The sequence below is a fragment of the Ammospiza caudacuta genome, chromosome 3 (genome assembly GCF_027887145.1).
Source record: "Ammospiza caudacuta isolate bAmmCau1 chromosome 3, bAmmCau1.pri, whole genome shotgun sequence".
NCBI lineage: Eukaryota > Metazoa > Chordata > Aves > Passeriformes > Passerellidae > Ammospiza > Ammospiza caudacuta.
In genome coordinates, this window is record NC_080595.1 from 38,716,807 (window position 1) to 38,734,895 (window position 18,089).

The 18,089-nt window shown below is 38.0% G+C and overlaps 1 protein-coding gene across 1 annotated transcript in view; it reads left to right on the top strand.

The window, feature by feature from the left end:
- CRIM1 (cysteine rich transmembrane BMP regulator 1) overlaps positions 1–18,089 on the top strand; it is a 170,330-nt gene that overhangs the window by 64,968 nt on the left and 87,273 nt on the right. Inside the window, exon 3 of the mRNA XM_058800839.1 lies at positions 16,040–16,282. Coding sequence (XP_058656822.1) covers positions 16,040–16,282 — 243 coding nt within the window. The remainder of the gene's footprint in view (positions 1–16,039; positions 16,283–18,089) is intronic.

The window sequence follows — 18,089 nt, forward strand, 5'->3', positions numbered from 1 at the left end:
TTCTATTTTTTGCAGTGCATAAGCCTGTGCTACTTCTAAATGCTTGAACAGCTTCAGGAGACATAACTGAGATAGATGGAGGATAAAAACTGAATGCAAGGTTAAAAATACAGGTCTTTAAACTTTCTTTTATCACATTTGTTGGCCATAAACTTCTAGCTCCAAGGTAAAATAATTAAAGATTTTGAAGTTTCTGTTTGACTGTTGCCAATGATGGGATGGAAAACCTACCCTAAAGCGCTTCACTATGCTAAAAAGTATACTATTTTACTATACTAAAACGCCCCACTGGGGCAATATGTTACTACTTGTAGAGATTTTGTCCTCGTGAAAACCTGATCGGGACAGGAGCGTGCCCGTGGCTGATCGGGCAGGAGCGGCAGTGTGTGGCGCCAGGGGCGGGCGGTGCGGGTGCGGGGTGCACGGCGAGCCCGCAGTGTGCCCCGGCGGTGTGCATGCACGGCGAGCCCGCGGTGTGCCCTGGCGGTGGGCATGCATGGTGAGCCCGCAGTGTGCCCTGGCGGTGTGCATGCACGGCGAGCCCGCAGTGTGCCCCGGCGGTGTGCATGCATGGCCGGCCCGCAGTGTGCCCTGGCGGTGTGCATGCACGGCGAGCCCGCAGTGTGCCCCGGCGGTGTGCATGCACGGCGAGCCCGCGGTGTGCCCTGGCGGTGTGCATGCACGGCGAGCCCGCAGTGTGCCCTGGCGGTGTGCATCCACGGCGAGCCCGCAGTGTGCCCTGGCGGTGTGCATCCACGGCGAGCCCGCGGTGTGCCCTGGCGGTGTGCATGCATGGCGAGCCCGCGGTGTGCCCCGGCGGTGTGCATGCACGGCGAGCCCGCAGTGTGCCCTGGCGGTGTGCATGCACGGCGAGCCCGCGGTGTGCCCCGGCGGTGTGCATGCATGGCGAGCCCGCAGTGTGCCCTGGCGGTGTGCATGCACGGCGAGCCCGCAGTGTGCCCTGGCGGTGTGCATGCATGGCGAGCCCGCAGTGTGCCCTGGCGGTGGGCATGCATGGTGAGCCCGCGGTGTGCCCTGGCGGTGTGCATGCATGGCCGGCCCGCAGTGTGCCCCGGCGGTGTGCATGCATGGCGAGCCCGCAGTGTGCCCTGGCGGCGGCGGCCGCCAAATGCAGCCCGGGCTGCGAGTGCAGCGCTTCCAGCCCGCGCACCTTCCCCGCCGCGCTGCTGCACAGCCTCGGCATCCCTCCGGCCACAGCCGAGCCTCGGCAGGAGCAGGGGAACACCGTCTACAGCCAGGAGATATTTTGTTGTGTCTAAAAAAAAGGAAGAGGAAGAAGGGATTTTGATGCTGTCTTCAACGGCCTCGTATTTGGCCGCAGAGAAGATGTAGGCAGGCGCTGCACCAAGGTGCGCAGTGGAAGGATGAGAAGCTGCAACAAAAAGATGCCGAATACGTGGTGGGAACTTCTCATACCGTGATCCCAAGCATGAGAAGTTCCCACCATGTATTCGGCATCCCAGCTTCTCATACTGTGATCCACTTCCCAAGAAGAAGTGGAATTGCCATCCTCAGGGTTGTCTGAACTCACCTTGGTCTGAGCAGTTGACTAGCATAGGCTTTGCTCAGTGTAGTAGGGGGGACCAGCTGACTTTATGATGTCCAGCTGGACTGGAATTACTCTGCAGCTGGCAGACTTCAAAATGATAGATCCTCATCAAAAGTAGTAGAAGGTCTCAGACTTGCCTTGAAAGTTATGAAAGTACTTGTCATGGGAAAAACGCTCAGAATTTGACTTAGTGACACCATTCTTGGGGGCAGTTCTGGACTACTGGTTACCTGAAAGGGTTTGTTTTTCTGTGTACGATGTCAGTTGGAACAGATAATTTCTGTGAGATGTAAGTATATCACAAGGTGATACCTATGAGGCATTCATATATTACATAACCTGATTGGTTTAGCTGCTGTCTTTATTTCCTATATCTTTATTCCTAGGATGCATTTGAGATAGGTTGCAAATTTATTCCATAGAACTCGCCCTGCTGGGACAGAGGTTGGCTCTTCTGCCTTTTCTTAGAAACAGCTCCCTTCTGAAAAAATATGTTTGGGAGTGATAGACCAAAAGGTTTTTTCTTCCATTCTTGTTTTGTTCAGAATAGCCTGATTCTAGCAAACTCTCTAACTGCGTGTGAGTCTATAGCTTGGGGCGTAATGGTTAATTTAAAGAAGAGGAATGGAGGCATCATGCTTTGGTTTAGACTGAATTTTGCCTACTGAGAACTGAGTGAACTGAAGTTTCTTTGCAAAACATCAATTCACAACTACTTGCCAGTGACTGAATAGTGAATATGCATCTGTATGACCTTTTCAACTGCATCTAGTCAAGGATGACTACTTCAATGCAATTTTTCTATGGAAGAAAATTGTGTCCATTTTTTTCTTCAATACTCACAATTTTTAGCTGCTGTAAAGCATTTTCAGGTACATACTAAAAGTCGGGATTTTGTTTGGTTTGAGTGAAGTAGGTTTCTTTGTAGCACCTAAGAATCTTGACTGAAAAAAGAATCGTGTGTTACACAAAGCAGGGTATCACATGCAGAACAAGTTGTGAAGAAACTGTGTTGCTAAAAATGATGGTAAATTGGGAGTGAAACAATCAAAATAGCTTGTCTGAATTTACTGAAGCCACAAGTAGAAACTCAATCCAGTTAAATGTGGTTCTGAAATTTGGTCTTAAGTCTTCTGGATTTTCTGAGTATCCTTTCTGTATATGTTATGTTTCTCTTGGAGTTCGATACTTTGTTATTATATAAGCTTCTCTATTCCTTTGGGCGTGTTTTTGTTGATGTTCTTCTCTTTTTATGATGCATTTTTTAAAATTTGGTTTTGGATGATTTTTTTTGTTGTTGGGTTTTTTTTGGGTTTTGTTTGTTTGTTTGTTTTGTTGGGTTGTAGGGAATGGCTTTGTGGGGTTTTGTTGTCTGGGGCTTGTTTGTTTTTAAATCTGTGCTCTTAGTTACCACATTGTAATGCACAGAACAAGAGACAGAATGAATCCACACAAGTACATATAAGTCCTTTCTAAGTCAAGCAGCTAAAGCAATTTATGCTAACTGAATATTTGCTCTCAAATCTTGCCACATAAATAATTCATTTCATAAGACAGTCTTTCTACGTTTCTTAAATGGTGCATTTACAGGTTATTTAAGGTTATACTGTCCACTCTTATGTGATCTAACTGTTGCCTCTTTTTGTGGCATAATAGAAGTTGTAGCGGAACTTGACATTTACTCAGCTTAATTTTTTTTTTTTTCTGAAATAGTTGGTGCTTAAATTTTTTTTCTATCTTAAAATCTACAGCATGATTCAAGAAAATGTTGTGAAATGGGAGAAGACCAGTTTATTAAAGGTGATAATTAAAATCCTGCTTTATAGGACATTAGTAGTGTGAGGTTAAGTGCAAGAGATTTATTCAAGTTAACTTTCTTTCCTTTTAAGCATACATAGATTATCGTGCATGGGAAGGGTGTGCATGTAATAAGAAATCTGCAATAAAATTTCAAATTTTCTTATATTGTGTTTCAATTATTCTTTTTATGCTGGTGAGATTCTGAAGGCATGTTTCACAAGGCATGCAGGTGACAGAACTGAATTTTTGCATCCTGTTTTGCTATTATTGATGTATCAGTATTACTTAATCTTGTCTTTCCTGCTTGGTTATATCACAGAGACTTTGGATAAATGTTAGTAAGTCTTGATCCAGGTTTCCATGAAAGCAAGTACTTACTCTGTGTTGAGAAAGTGCATTCATTGCATAGGTTGGAGGAAAGATTAGAGCAGAATTGTTTGATTGGCAGCAGTAAAACTTAGTGTCATGTTTTGCACCTTATTCTTTTTGTTGAAAAAAAGTTAATTTTGAGTTGTGCTAATGAAAAGTCTCCTTTAAGACTCACCTCATTAATATTGCATTTGTTAGCTATTAACACCTATAAATGCTTTAACTAAAGTCCCAATTTTTTCATTTTTTCTCATTTACTTCTGTGGCTGCTGCTTTACTTGTGAGGACTTGTGCTGTTCACTAAAATGTAGTGTGGAGATATCTTAAGTGACATGCGAGATACTTCCTCTTGTAATACTAGATTTTATTCTCTCTGCTTTCTTCTTCCAGCCAAGTAGGGGAAAACAGTGAAATCTCTTCTTGAAATCAGTGTAAGCATCAGTGGTTGTGGTATTTGATAAGGCTTTTTGGTGGCTTTTGCTTTCTGCTGTTATCTTGTTGAATGTCAGCAGGCTTTCCTGGTTAGCACTGCTCAGGCTTTGCTCACTTCTGCAATGCTTGGCCTATAGGAAGAAATAAATTGTCAGCCTTGGGATTTTTTGAATGTATTGTGTGAGTTTATAGGATCAGTGCAGTATCATGGTTGTAAGGATCATCATTGCATCTTTTGAGGAAAAAAAATTCTTAGTGTTTGCTAGTAACCTCAGCTCCTTTCTTCTAGTTCTGTTAGTCTGTTTCAAGCACACCAAACTTTCATTTTGTTCACAATAGCTCTCAACTAAAATTCTGGTCTTGCTGCTCACATTGCTTACCAGGGTGTGTTTGTGAGGTAGAATCCACTGTCATTGTAGCATGAGAGTGTACAGAGCCAGTCTCATCCTTGGGGCACTCAGTAGATACTGTTTAAAATTCCATTTGTCGTCTTCCCGCTCCTAGAGTTTTTCCAGGCTTGACAAGGAGTCTGTCCTCATCAAATTCAACATTGGTGTCTCTTGATGTTTCAAAGATGCTAATAACTTTTGTGGATAATGTGCCATCTTCATACTTGACCAATTTATTAATGCCTTGTTTCTGGTCACGGAACCACATACTCTGCAATGTGTGCAGCATTATATATAGAATTAATGTACACTGATGTCTCCTGTGCCATGCGCTGCACTGAGTTTGGTCTAAAAATTGAATGGCTTTGGAGGTGACTAAATCCCAAACTTGTGCAAGGGGTGCCATCATGGGGATCTTGCTGGAAATAAAACCGATTTGCTTCACTTGGGAAGTGCAACTGTATCTGCATTTCCTAGCAGTAGCTTTTTTTACATTGCATAATGTTCCACAATGGTATGTAACCTGTATTTTAGGGCTTGTAATTTTAATCTGCATTCAAGGTTTAGCCAAACTGCCCCAAGAGATTATACAAATCTAAAGCTCCTACATCTGAATTTCCTAGTTTGTTCTTTTTCACTTGTGTCATGGAAGTTGCTGTGCAAAATGCCACAAATATGCTTTTCCTTAGTGTTTAAGAGAAGGTAATATTTTGTATTAAGGTAGATTTTTACACAAAACGTGTGTGTTGCTGTGTATTGTACTAATGGAGATGTACAGTAAGAGAGACAGGCTGGAAAAGATGTGAAATAAGTAGCATTTGAGGTTTGCTTTAAAGAGGACATAAACAATAAGTGGATCACTTAAGAGGAAAGGTCAATAAAGAAGAAAGAGTAAGAAAAGTGGAGGGCGAAGAATCAGAAAAAATGTCTGAGCAAGGATGATTTGTGATACTTTTTGGTAGCTGTAATTAAAAAAAAATTAAACAATACACTTGGGAAAAAGCAGATTATCATGCTTGCAAACCTCGAGATCATTCCCCTTTAAGCTGCTCTTGGAAGCAAACTTTGCAGGTGGTTAATACACAACTGTATGCTTCAAATGAGATCAGAAACTGAATCTAATTAAAGAACATTGCAGCCAACAGCATTCTGAAACGGAGAGATTATTTTTATATATTTGGCATGGGATTGTTGGTCTTTTTCCAGACTTGCTGTCTTTTGTTTGTAGTACAAGGTGTTGGCTTTCATCCAGTTTGAAACGGAGGGGTCTGAGTTTAATGGCTACTGAAGTCAGCAAAATACTTGTACTAGTGTTAACAGAAGCTCAGTACTGTGTAAACGCTGGCTTTCTGCTTTTTTGTAATTTTGACATTTAATTCCCTCTGCGGGATATTGCTGCTTTAAGGTAGAATAAGGGAATGCTGCAAGAGGGTGGTGGTACCTAGTAGCATTTAATAGTGGACTTGAAGCTGTATTTAATTGGTATTGTCAAATATTTTATTTATGTACCTGCATAGTCCTGTGCAGTGCCAATCTGAGGAATAAAGACTGTGGATATTGCATGACTCTCCGTTTTTCTTAAAAGTAATCTGACTTCTTATATTTTGTGCAGCAGCACTGCAGAGAAAAACAAACTTCTCATGCTGTGATTCCTTGTGATCTTACTGCATGTGAGGGCTGGTTATGGATCCATGTGCATATGAATTGTACATGTGCCACCCCCTCCACCCCTGAGATGTGTCAGTATTTCTGGTTAGGACACTACGTAGTTTGAAAGCAGGACGAGTAAGATGATTCTCAAATTTCCAGGTGTCTGTTTATTTTTCCAATCAACTCTCAAAAACCTTTGGTCAAGCAGTTGGGTAGCTGTCTTCTCAAGCTTAAGCTTCTGGGCCTTAGAATAAAATTAAAATTTCTTGTGCTTCTTTTGTCTTGTTTCTTTTTTTCCCAATAGTTATTTTGGTTTTACTTTTTTATTTGTGTGAATGACAGTTGTAAAAATGCAGGAGCACATTCAAACTAGCACTGAAAACATGTATTGCAAGCAGGAGCTTGGAATTTAGCAGAATTGCTTGCGTGATTTTTAGATGCTTTATTTAATTTTATTTTGCCTAGTGCAAATATTCTCTGGAGTCAAGAAAGCACAGTTTCTATTACAATTATTTAGTCCATATTTTACATGGTATATGAGAAGTTGCCTTCAGTGTAAAAACCCAAGAACAGAGTGCTTTAACTTCTTTTACGTTGGAGTCTTGTGATAAGCTGCTTATTTCTGCATTTTGCATTTTAAGTGTCAAATATGGCAGTTTATTAGAAGACTTTTCCTTTAGAGAAAAGATAATATTTTATGTGGAATATCCACCATTTCTGTTTTCAGTGAAATGCTCCTTACTAGACTTTTGTTAAGTGTCATTCCTCAGAAAAAAATAGATCTGGTAAGAACCAATATTTACTTGTTCTGGAGGACTGAGCTGTTTAAATTCTTTCAGGTTGACAATTTCTCTTCTCTTTGGAAATGTTGTAAAAAGTTTGTAGAATCCCTTCACTGCAAGGCATCAAGAATTTTTGCATCAGAATTCTTTCTGTCGGTATAGATTTCCCCTAAAATTATAATGGCCCCTTTTTGCTTTGCTGTCATATTTCTTATTATAGATAGAGTTGTTTTCTGTTGTCCTAAGCAATGCATGGACATGTTATTCAATAATGATGCAGGTTTGGTAAGTGATGAGTAACAAAGGAACAGTTAGTTGGCATTAAAACTCATTCTGTGGAGACAAACTTAACAGAAATGTTAAGGTAAAAGAAATAAAGGGGGAAAGCAAGAATTTTTACAAGAGCTCTTGTTTAATGGAAAATCTTGTGTGATCAAAATGTGTTTAAATTTTAAATTAGAGAGATTATTTTGAAGGGCTTAGGAAGAAGCTAACCCAGAGAAGTCAAGAGAGATGGACCATAGCAGTTGGAGTGTGAAAATGTCTTGAAAGACTGAAGTGTTGGCCTTCTCCATTGAAAGTATTCACTTCCTCTTTGCCTAAAAGAAGGAAACTGTGCTTCTCTTTGTAGTTTCTGACTACTGTGGTATCTTAGGTTAGTAAAGAGAAGACCAAAATATTTAACAGAATTTATTTCCCTTACGTCACGCATCTTGACTGTTCTTGTGAAAGAATTTTAGAAACACGTGGTTAAGCCTCTAATAAACGTACAGAGGTTAAGCTGGTAAGAGACAGAGGTTCTTTGAACATAATAACTGGGAAAACTAGTTTGCATACTGTAGTTTACTTGCCAGAAGTGTCTTAAAGCATTTAGGTCATTCTTTTACTGTGCGTGGGCTTGGGGTTGTGGGTTTTGGTGGGGCTTTTTAACGTTAACAATTATCAGCGAGAACTAAAAGAAATCACATACCTTAGATTTATTTGTATTAACAAAGCAAAGCATTAAGGGCAGACAGGAGTTGATTCAATTTTGCTAACAACAAAAATTGCATTTCTTTGAAAATCAAACCTCTCATTTCTAAGTTAATGTTTACAAATCTGTTGCTTTTGTTAATCAGCTCTAGAAAACTGATTGCCCTCCCTGCTGTTCAGTCTCAGTTGCTAGCTTCATACATATGTGAATTTTTATTATTTGTAAACTCATGTATGTATTTTCATTGTAATTTGCATTTATTGCAAATGCAAGTGCTTTCTAAGTCCTTGTTCTGCTTATGCTTTTAGACTTTTAAGTATCAAATTACTATTTGCTTCTTGCTCAGTCTGAGTGTGATTGTGTGGTAGAATAAGTTGTTTGGTGCTCCTTACATCCTGAGCTGCCTCCAGAGGTTTGTCCATTGGAAGGTATATAGTGTGTCCTCAAATTCAAATCCCTTTCTCCTTGTCACATCAAACTGTGCCTTACAGTGCTTCTCCTTTAGTGAATATTTGTGATTATTTCTCCAGATATCAGCTAGGTTCACATTGTTTTCTTAACCTGTGTTAAGCAGAATTGTTCCAGATAGTTGTGCTTTATCATTACTTTGGTGCTCATTCAACATTACCTTTGGTTTTGCAGCTAAATATACTCTTGCAATAAGTAATACTTTCTGCTTTACTTATATCTGCTACTGGTGTACATTTTTGTAAGTCATCAAATTTTATGCAGTTTATACTGACTATAAATCTAGTATTTCCATTTTTGGTTTATTCCCAGAATTATTTGGCATTCTTCAAAGTCCGAACTCCCTAGGTGAGACCACCTCATTACTGTTTACGTACTCTTTCTTTGAAAATTCCAGTTGATTTGCCAACATAAAGATTGAACACTAGTAGCAGTAGTACCATTCATCCAGCATAATAGGCTTTCTTATATAAAGAAATTACAATGTGTGATGTTTTTCCAGGCGTGACAATATTGAATATATTTTTAAATATTATTTTTCAATAGAGGCAACACAACTGTAAATCTGACTAGAGCTATCTGCTCCTTACTCCAACTAATTTCTGAAGGATTCTCATTGCTGAAGTTTAAAGGTGCTTTATTTCTATTGAAAGCAGTGCAGTTAGCAGTAGAAATGGATCCTGTCCCAGGCATGGCACAGCTTCCTGTGTTCTGTGCAGTGGGCTGGGCTCAGTCCTTCGTGTCCAGTTCTGTCAGGTAACGTTATCCATTATTAATTTGGATTGACTTGTTGGTGTCAAGCTAATAGGTATTTGTTGAAAGCAGGTTTTGAGTGAAATGGAGGAAAAGTAAAATTACTTCGGAATTTTCAAGACATTATTTTTTCTAAGCATAACAGAGGAATGCTGTGATCTGGGAGGTCGAACCCAAATGCAACTACTGCTGCCAACACTATTGGTTTTATAGAATTGGCGCTTCCATTTAGATGCAGGTGCTTGACAGATACTCAATGAGTCTGTTAACTCTTTCTTTGTAAGACATCAGTTCGGGGTCAGGATTGTTTGTGATTCTGGTGTGGTGTTTTTTGGGATCTGTTAGTTTTGAATTACCACCATTCTTTTTCATATTTCCAGTACAGGAAAATAAACTAGTTCAGGAAATGGAATTACAAAATTAAAATAGCTTTGCTGTCTACCCAAAGGGAATTATTGTCTTCCTTGTCTGTAGCTGTCTTGAGTGATATAACCCTTTTTCTGGTTATTTTGTCCTCAAAATGGAAAATCTTTGGCAAATCTGTAGTGAATACTGTATTGCAAAGATATGTATCAATGAATGGATGTTTCTTAAAACTGGTGTCTGTGACTGTCTTTTTGTGTGTGACTTTTTTAACCCAGGTTAGTTCCAGGCTGTTATATTATGAGAAGATTAGGCCATAATGTGGGTGAGACAGGTTGCCCCACTGTGTAGTACATAAAATGTGGAGCACCAGAATGCTGGGAAGTGTAGCAAGACTCATTTAGAAAATAGAACAGATTTTAAATAAAGTTCAGTTTTAGGTAAAAGGTCAGGCTCTTGTTCGCTTTTTTATTTGTAGCAGTTCATCCGTATACATACTGTGCATATTGTATGTGTAAGTTAATCTCATTTTTTAATCTACTATAACTGCCCTTTTGATTCTTGAAAATCCTTTGGGTGATTTTGCATTCCAATATCGATCCCTGTCTGTCTGACTGCTTCAGCTGGGTAATCATTTTTCTTTTTTATCCCTAATCCTTTTAATATTTCCTTCCTGCCACTGTATTACAGTACAGTATGCCTATTGTTTGGAATAGTCATCTCAATGATGACTGTAAGACTGTACAATAAAAGTGACTGTTTTAGCCTGGATTTCACAAAAATAGTTTACAGTGAAACAAAAATGCAAGGCTGAACACATGCCTTCAAAGTACGTGTGCCAACTGTAGTGCATTGCTTTGTTTAGTCATGCAAAATGTTCATCTTTATAAACCATATCCTATTCTGAACTGCTCAGAAAAATGAAATATGAAGCCTGCTATTTCAAAGTGCTTCTTCTTCTGTGTTCTTCGTATGGACCTAACAGAAAAAAAATTATTCCCTCCATCTCTGTGTATATCTATATGCATATGTATTAAAAATTTGACTTTAAAGAATCAACTGTACAACCGTTTAAATATCTCAGTGGAAACATTTGGACCTGAGAAATGCCAATTTCTCTTCAGCCATCTCCTTCAATGAAACATTCTGCCCTTGTTTCTATGGTGACTGAGTAACAGCATCACATGAAGCTCTGACAAAATGATAAAAAATCCCTCCTGAAATGATTTCCTGAGAAGCATGGATCTGTTCCGTTTCACCTGAAGAATGAGAAGACTCTCCCATCCCTGTCAGGGATTTTCTTCTCTGTTTCTCCCACACCAGATTATACCCTAACATCCTTTCACTGTTCTAGCCAATGTTTTAACTGCTCTGCTTTTTTCATTAAGTAAACTTGGCATGTACTTTCTCTGCGTGTCAAAGCAGAGCATGCAGACATAATGAAGGAAAAGAATTTGATACAGAGGTGAAAGCAAAGTGTTTAATTTTTCTTAAGGAACTATTTTTATTTCCATGCTGCTTTGGTATTAACAAAGATGAGGAGAGTTGGGGGGTGGTTTGGCTTGGTTGGTTCTTGTTACAACTGATCTGCTTTAACAAAATAAATGGAAAATGCCTGAGATCTACACTTCCTATATTCAGTGACTGTATTAAGGAAAACATATCTAACTAGTACCCAGTTTGAGTATTGCATAAACCTTTCAAGAAAGTAAAGAAGCTGCCTTCTTTCAAAGTGTTGGTTGCAACATAAGTGCTTCAGTAACTTGCTATCTTACCTCCACTTCCCCCTACTAACTTTTTACAGTCATGGGAAGTATAATTTTAAAAATACATAGTAGTTTTTGACATGGAAAAGCTTTGTGACAAAGTTCTGGGTTTATGGCTGTGGCTTTATGATAGACACTTTCTAGGGTTAATGGAAAGAAAAAAACCCAAATCAATATCTTGGTTTCTTGTTATTATTATATTCTTTGAAGGTTGTTCTCCTCCTCCCCATGCACTTTATAACAAGTATGCTGTGGTTGCAATGAAAACTCAGTATGAATGTTATGCCTCAGCTTCCGAGATGCTCAACTTCCCTGTGCGCTTCTGAGATGAAAGTAAGAAATTTTTTTGAGACATCCTAACTTTTAAATGAATGATCGCTGTTTAAATAATAAAGCACACTGTGCATTGTACCTTATTTAACTATTATTTTTCAGTCATACATTGTAACTTAGGTTATACTAATAATTTTAGGGTGTACTCTCTCATGTGCTCAATAACAGCAAGTTCTTCTTGCAGGCTATTAACAAAGTAAAAGTAAGCCTGAACCTTCAGACCTACAGAAAGTAAATTTTGTCTTGAAATGAAAAACTTCTGCCAGTAGTAATTTATATCTAGAAATAACCCTGTCACTGGTAAACTGAAGAACTTTATTTGAAATGATCTCTAGAGCTGCCTTTTAGAGTAGTTACTAAGTTTGTTTCCAAGGCTAGAAGTCTTATCTGGAGTTCATCAAAATGTTGGCTTTCTTGTGTAGATTGTGTTCAGTTTATTAAGAATTTCTAGCTACATTTCTGAATTTCTTAAGAAAATTGTCTGTCTCAGAATAGATAGTTTGCAAAACCTTGATTGATCCAGACTCTTCCTTTATCTCTGTAGAGATTCTTTGTTGGCTCAGGCTGCTGAGATATCAGGGATACCAGAACACTTTGGTGGTGTTTGATGAAAGGCTATAAAGAGAATGTGTCCCACAGAGAAACCTCATCAGAAAACCAACTAATATTTCCTGTTCTTTGTGTTGCTATTTGAAATGCTGCTTTTTTTGAACAAAAAGGCAGCACTTGCAGCCAACTATGTTTTTCTTAGTGAGTTGTAGGTTATCAGTTCATACTTTTATCAGAATGCATCCCTGAAAAGTGATTGTTCTCTTTATTAATGGTTGGGATATCTTTTTAAAGAATGTACTGAAATGAGATTGAGATTTATGCTATAGCAATTTTACTGTCTCCACAGGCAGTTAGGTTGTAGAAATTCTTCTTGCAAAGGAATTTGCACTTTGTGTGAGAACAATGTGACACGAGTATCTTGTGTAATCTGTTTAAGATGCCCTATTATTCAGGAATATGTATATATTTGCTGTATTATTTTGTTTCATAGTAAATCATATATATAGTCCCATGTATAGTTCTCCCTTTCCTCAAAAGCCTAACTTTTTAGGTTCACCACGGTGCTTTGAAAAATGAAGTTCTCCTGTTTCTGGACACACATAATATTTATTTGTTTATATTCTATTTATTATCAAAATAGAGTTTAAGTCCTGATGCCTTGTTTGACTGTGAAGATGTTGGTCAGGATGAACCTGATTTGTGTAATAGGTAGTAGCTTAAAACATCCAGGAGACAGGTTGGTGCTTTGTGGTGTATATGTCTATTTGACAGAGAGGCAGTAGGCTCTTGTGAATCTACTTTGGTCTGCTGAGAAGCTGCTTTGAAACAGTCTGTCTGGTATGTAAAAGGGATAAAGTAGCAGAAATAGCACTGCTGAGTGATTTCACAGGGTTTTCTTGTGGAATACAACTCAGCATTATCCTGCTACCTGTCTTTTGAGGCTGTTGGTGTATTTTTAATTATTTTGTTCTTACATGGGTTTTTTTAATGTTCATTTTGTAAGGGGTTGAAATGTTGGTTAATAAAGGAAAAAAGAGCTATTAAACAGCTCTTGTTTGATGAAATCTTAAATAGCTGTATATATTGGAATTAAATCAGGAATTCTGCTAAAGCAGTGACATTTATGGCTGTATTAATGTTTATAATTTATTTTGAGAACAGATTAAATTTCAGTGCCTTCCTCAACAAAGTAATGAAAAGGTAGAACTACTTTAGTGTAATGGATCTCTATGGATGGAGAAGATTTTGTCATTTGCTGAGATAACAAGAAGTAAAACCTTGAAACTTTTCTGAATGATTGCTTAGAAATAATGTCTTTTATGCAAACTTGGTGTCAAAATGAGGAGCCCACATCAGCTTTTACTGAAATGCAGTAAAACTGAATTCCCATCTTCTTCCATTGCAGTGAATTCTGGACTTGGAGAGCAGTTACACTAGCATGGTGCTAGCTGATTAAGGCTTTAACTAACATGTAGTAATGCTACACCTGGAGCTGCTGCTTTTTCATGTCTTAGATAAAGATGATGTTCAAGGAAACACTTAATATACTACTCATCACAAATTGTTTTAGTCAGTAGCTGCTTTCCATAAAGAAAAACAGCATCTAAGTCAAGAAACAAATTGTGACATAGTCTGTAAAAATTTTCTTGACCTGCTTTTGACTATGCTGGAGGACTAGAGTTTGGGAAGCTGAAAGATAATTGTCTGTTGGTTGATCCAGCTTGGGTGAATATGTCTGACTTTCCTGTTGCTCAGTTGCATTTGTGTATTGGGAGAGGAATGTTTCAACATGTACATAGTTTGAGATGTAATTCGGAAGCACAGTATTTACATGAGTATTAATAGGAAGTTATTAGTAGGGTTTTGTCTATTTTTTAGGACTCTGAAGTACAAAAGTAATAATGATGCTGGACTAAGAAGAAAACCTTTGGTTTATAAATATCTACTGGTGTTATATTACCTGGTATTAAAACATAAACATTCCTTTTTTTGAGGCGGTGGTTAGGTTTAAATCATTTTCTCTGAAAATGGCACTGGCTTTATATAAGAGTCCTGTCACAGTCTGTAACCTTTAACTCCATTAGGCACAATACTCTAATGTGGAACAGACTATCAAAAATAACTGCAAAACACTGAGTGAATATTTCATACAAAAGTACTTGTCATGGTTCTCTATTTTAAATTTCTCTCTCCTATTGCCTGTGATGCTTCTTACATATTCTTACATAGGGACACATGCTTGTTTTCATATCATTGCTGGGTGATCTTACCAACTCCAGCAGCAGGCTTTGCATTGGTCTTCAAAAATGATAAATCTAGAGTCCTGAATAGTTTGGATTCAAACTTGTATTGCAGTTTGATGTGCATTTCTGACACACCTTGCCTTTTGGAGAGTTAGCCGAATTGATCAAAAATAGTTTTTATTGTATTTGACCAGTTGTTTTGCTCAAATTTTATTTGCATTGAATTATATGAGCAGTCCTTAAGGACTTACATAGGTACATGTATGTGTGTAAATGCAGTCAAGTGAAAAAGAGCAGGTCAACTTTTTAAAATACTTATAATCCAAAGTTTTCATGGGAGAGATTACATGACGATGGGATTATCTATTAGTCATAGAAATTAGAAGATTACTAGATGCATAATGCTAGGGCACATAAAGTAATGAACAGTGGGAATTTAAGGGTCATCATGAGTACAAGTGGTCTATCAAGAGCCTACCATGAGTATGTACTTTAAGGGCTGCTACTGCAACAGTTCTGTCACTTCTCTGTGCATGTTGAGGAAACATGCAGTGGAAAATGAAAATAATTTTAAAAGCTTGAGTGTCAAGCCTTTTATTATGTGTATAAACTAAAGACTATCCATATAATACAGAGACTAGTGTGTTATGCATTGTTAATACAGCTCTCGGCAGTGAGCCTCTCTAACCACTAATGTTCTGTTTGAACAATGTATTTAATAAAGCAGATAGGAACCTAAACATAAGGGTAGGTTTGAAAAAAACCCAAAACATTGGTCTTAAAAATGTTATTTAAATGTTTAGGCAAAATACATATCTAGTCAAGGCTGTTTTAAAGATAGATGGAAATAGTAGGATTTTTAACTGTAAGAAAAGAGCTATAATGCTATTTAGTAGCACATTTAGGTTAGTAATCTTTGATGGTAAGAAAAAACATAAAGTACTTGTACAGGAAGGAATCATAGAATATCCTGAGTTAGAAGGGATGCGTAAGGACCATCAACAAACCTCATCATCACCGTAGTCAAACCTCTTATCACTTAGTATCCAGGCTGCTGAAGTATGTAGGAACACCACTTCTAATGTAAACATTGGGAACATGTACAGGAAAAATCCTCTTCTGCCAAAGTATTCAAATTTGTTAGCTGTTGAACTTTTAACTTGTTTTTCGAATATGTGAGAGCTCGGTTCAGGTTAATAAATCAAGCCTTTAAATCAGTCCATAATGGAAGGTCTTAGGAAACTGAAGGAATAGGTGTGAACATCGGGGCTGACATAATATGACAAGCTGTTTCTTAACATCCTGGCCAAATGTTAAGTTCACATCTCTACTTGAGACTGTGTGGGTTCAGCCATCGCTCACATTGCACAAATTAGAAATTTTGTAAAATATTTCATAAGACACCTAGTATCTTGCAAATAACTATAGTTTTTAAAGGATATTTGGTGATTGTTGCTAATCAGTTCAGCAGCAGCCGTTTTCTTTTTTATTGTTTTGGGAGCAGGGAGAAGAGAGGGAGCTTTTATCTGAGTTTATCTTCACAACTTCAGTGTTGTACTGACACATATGGCATGATGATTTTTCTCTCCCTTTCAGAAGAGAAACCTGATTGCTCCAAGGCTCGCTGTGAGGTCCAGTTTTCTCCTCGATGTCCAGAAGATTCCATCTTGATTGAAGGCTATGCACCTCCTGGTGAATGCTGCCCACTCCCAAGCCGTTGTGTGTGTAATCCTGCAGGCTGCTTGAGGAAGGTTTGCCAGCCTGGCTATTTGAATATATTGGTTTCTAAGGCATCAGGAAAGCCAGGGGAATGCTGTGATCTCTATGAATGCAAGCCAGGTAAAAATAGATACAATTTATTTTCCCATTTTTCAATTTTTTCTGTCTGACTAGCAAAATAATTCACATAACTGCGTCCAGTAAAGCCTGTAGAACTTCTAAATTTTTCTGATTATTCTTGAAAGTTAATTATTATATGCAGGCAATAACCATTAAAATAACACAGAGTAAACATATTATGGTAAATTTTACTTTCTTTTTTCTTTATACATTAATTTAAACTGAGTAGCAAGGGAAAAGTAACCTAGTGAGAACATTGCATTTCTGTGAATGCTACTAGTGCAAGTGACATGCTTTATATATTGATTAGATTATACATAGGTTTTTCATAGTAGGAATACATTGTGTATGAACAGGGAATTAGGATTTCTGTTTCAAGATCTCTCTAGATTATCGAGTGTTGGCCCTTAAAAACTGCAGAGCAAAAGGATTATGCAGGCATACTAAAAAACTGTCCAATGTTTTCAGTATTTACTCATCTTCCATTTCATGAGAACACAAATCACCCTCTCTTGTGATTTATTATTCCAAGTGAAGTGGAAGATGTAATTCACTCTTTGATCTGGGCTTTGGTAAAATAAATAGTCAAAACAGAGGACTGAAAGCAAGCATATAAAATGGTGTAATCCAAAACATTATATGCAAACAGTGCTATATTTCAAGTGTGCTTAAACAGTGCCTCTCCTATGCTTGTTTAACATTTTCTTAAATCTTCCACAAAAGAAGATTGTACAGTCTTTGTATCATCTAGTGCTCCTCTTTGTGTTTTTTCCCTAATATTCAGTGCAAATCTGTGTGGATATTTAAACAAACGTTTTTGTACCCTGTTCTGAACATATAATTTTTTGCCGTGGAACATTTTGACAACCATGGGCTTCTTTCATCTAGAATTAGCTGCAAATTCTCCTGACATGGTCTTTCTTGACTCCTCCCTGGTTATATTTCCTTTCTATAAGTTTTTTTCCGTTAATCAGCACTTTAACATGTGGTATCCAAAAGCAGACTAAGATTTTGGGAGACTCTTCATCAGCACTAAATACTTTAGAATAATTGCCTTCTGTTTCTCATGCAAAACTTTAAATAAGACTGTAACTGTTTTAAAAGAGGTATTTCTAGTTGGTGAACTGCTGTGATTCCGGGATCTTTCTGTAGTATGAGTGCTACTGAACTACTCATATATTTGTACATTTTAATTCCTCCTATGTACTTCAATTATGCCTTTACTAAATTTTGTCTTGCTGACTTTGAATTATTTATCATTTTCAGAAGAAATTTTAGCTCTGATCATGCCCTCCCAAATACTATTTGAATTCCCATCTTGTAGTTGGCAAATAAGTCTGTCCAGACTTGCCCATGGAAATTTCTTCTTCAAAGCTGTTTTCAGCTCGCTAGTTTTACAGAATCTTCAAACTGAATACAATTCTCTACCACAATTATGAATTTATGTAACTCTGTCTGTATTGTTTTCTGAAGAGGTTTGGTTTTTTTTTTGCTGTCGGGAGTTGTAAGAGGTGGAGGTACATGGGACTGGAAAAATGAAGGTGTGTGTGTTAGGAGGGTAGAAGAGCAGAGGCTTTGAAGAGATTGGAGAAGGAAAGAAACTAACAGGATTTAAGGGAAACTTAGAGCTTTGTGAAAGGAGCTTAGAAATTGAGAGACCTGGTAATAAACCCCGCATCTTCAGAGTTTGACTTGGTATCCTGAAGAAGAGTTAGAGAGGAACTGAACTATATGAATTGTTACTGAAATGCCATAGTGCTAGAAAAATATGGGTAATGAACAGAGTAAGGTCAGGGAGGTTGGTGTT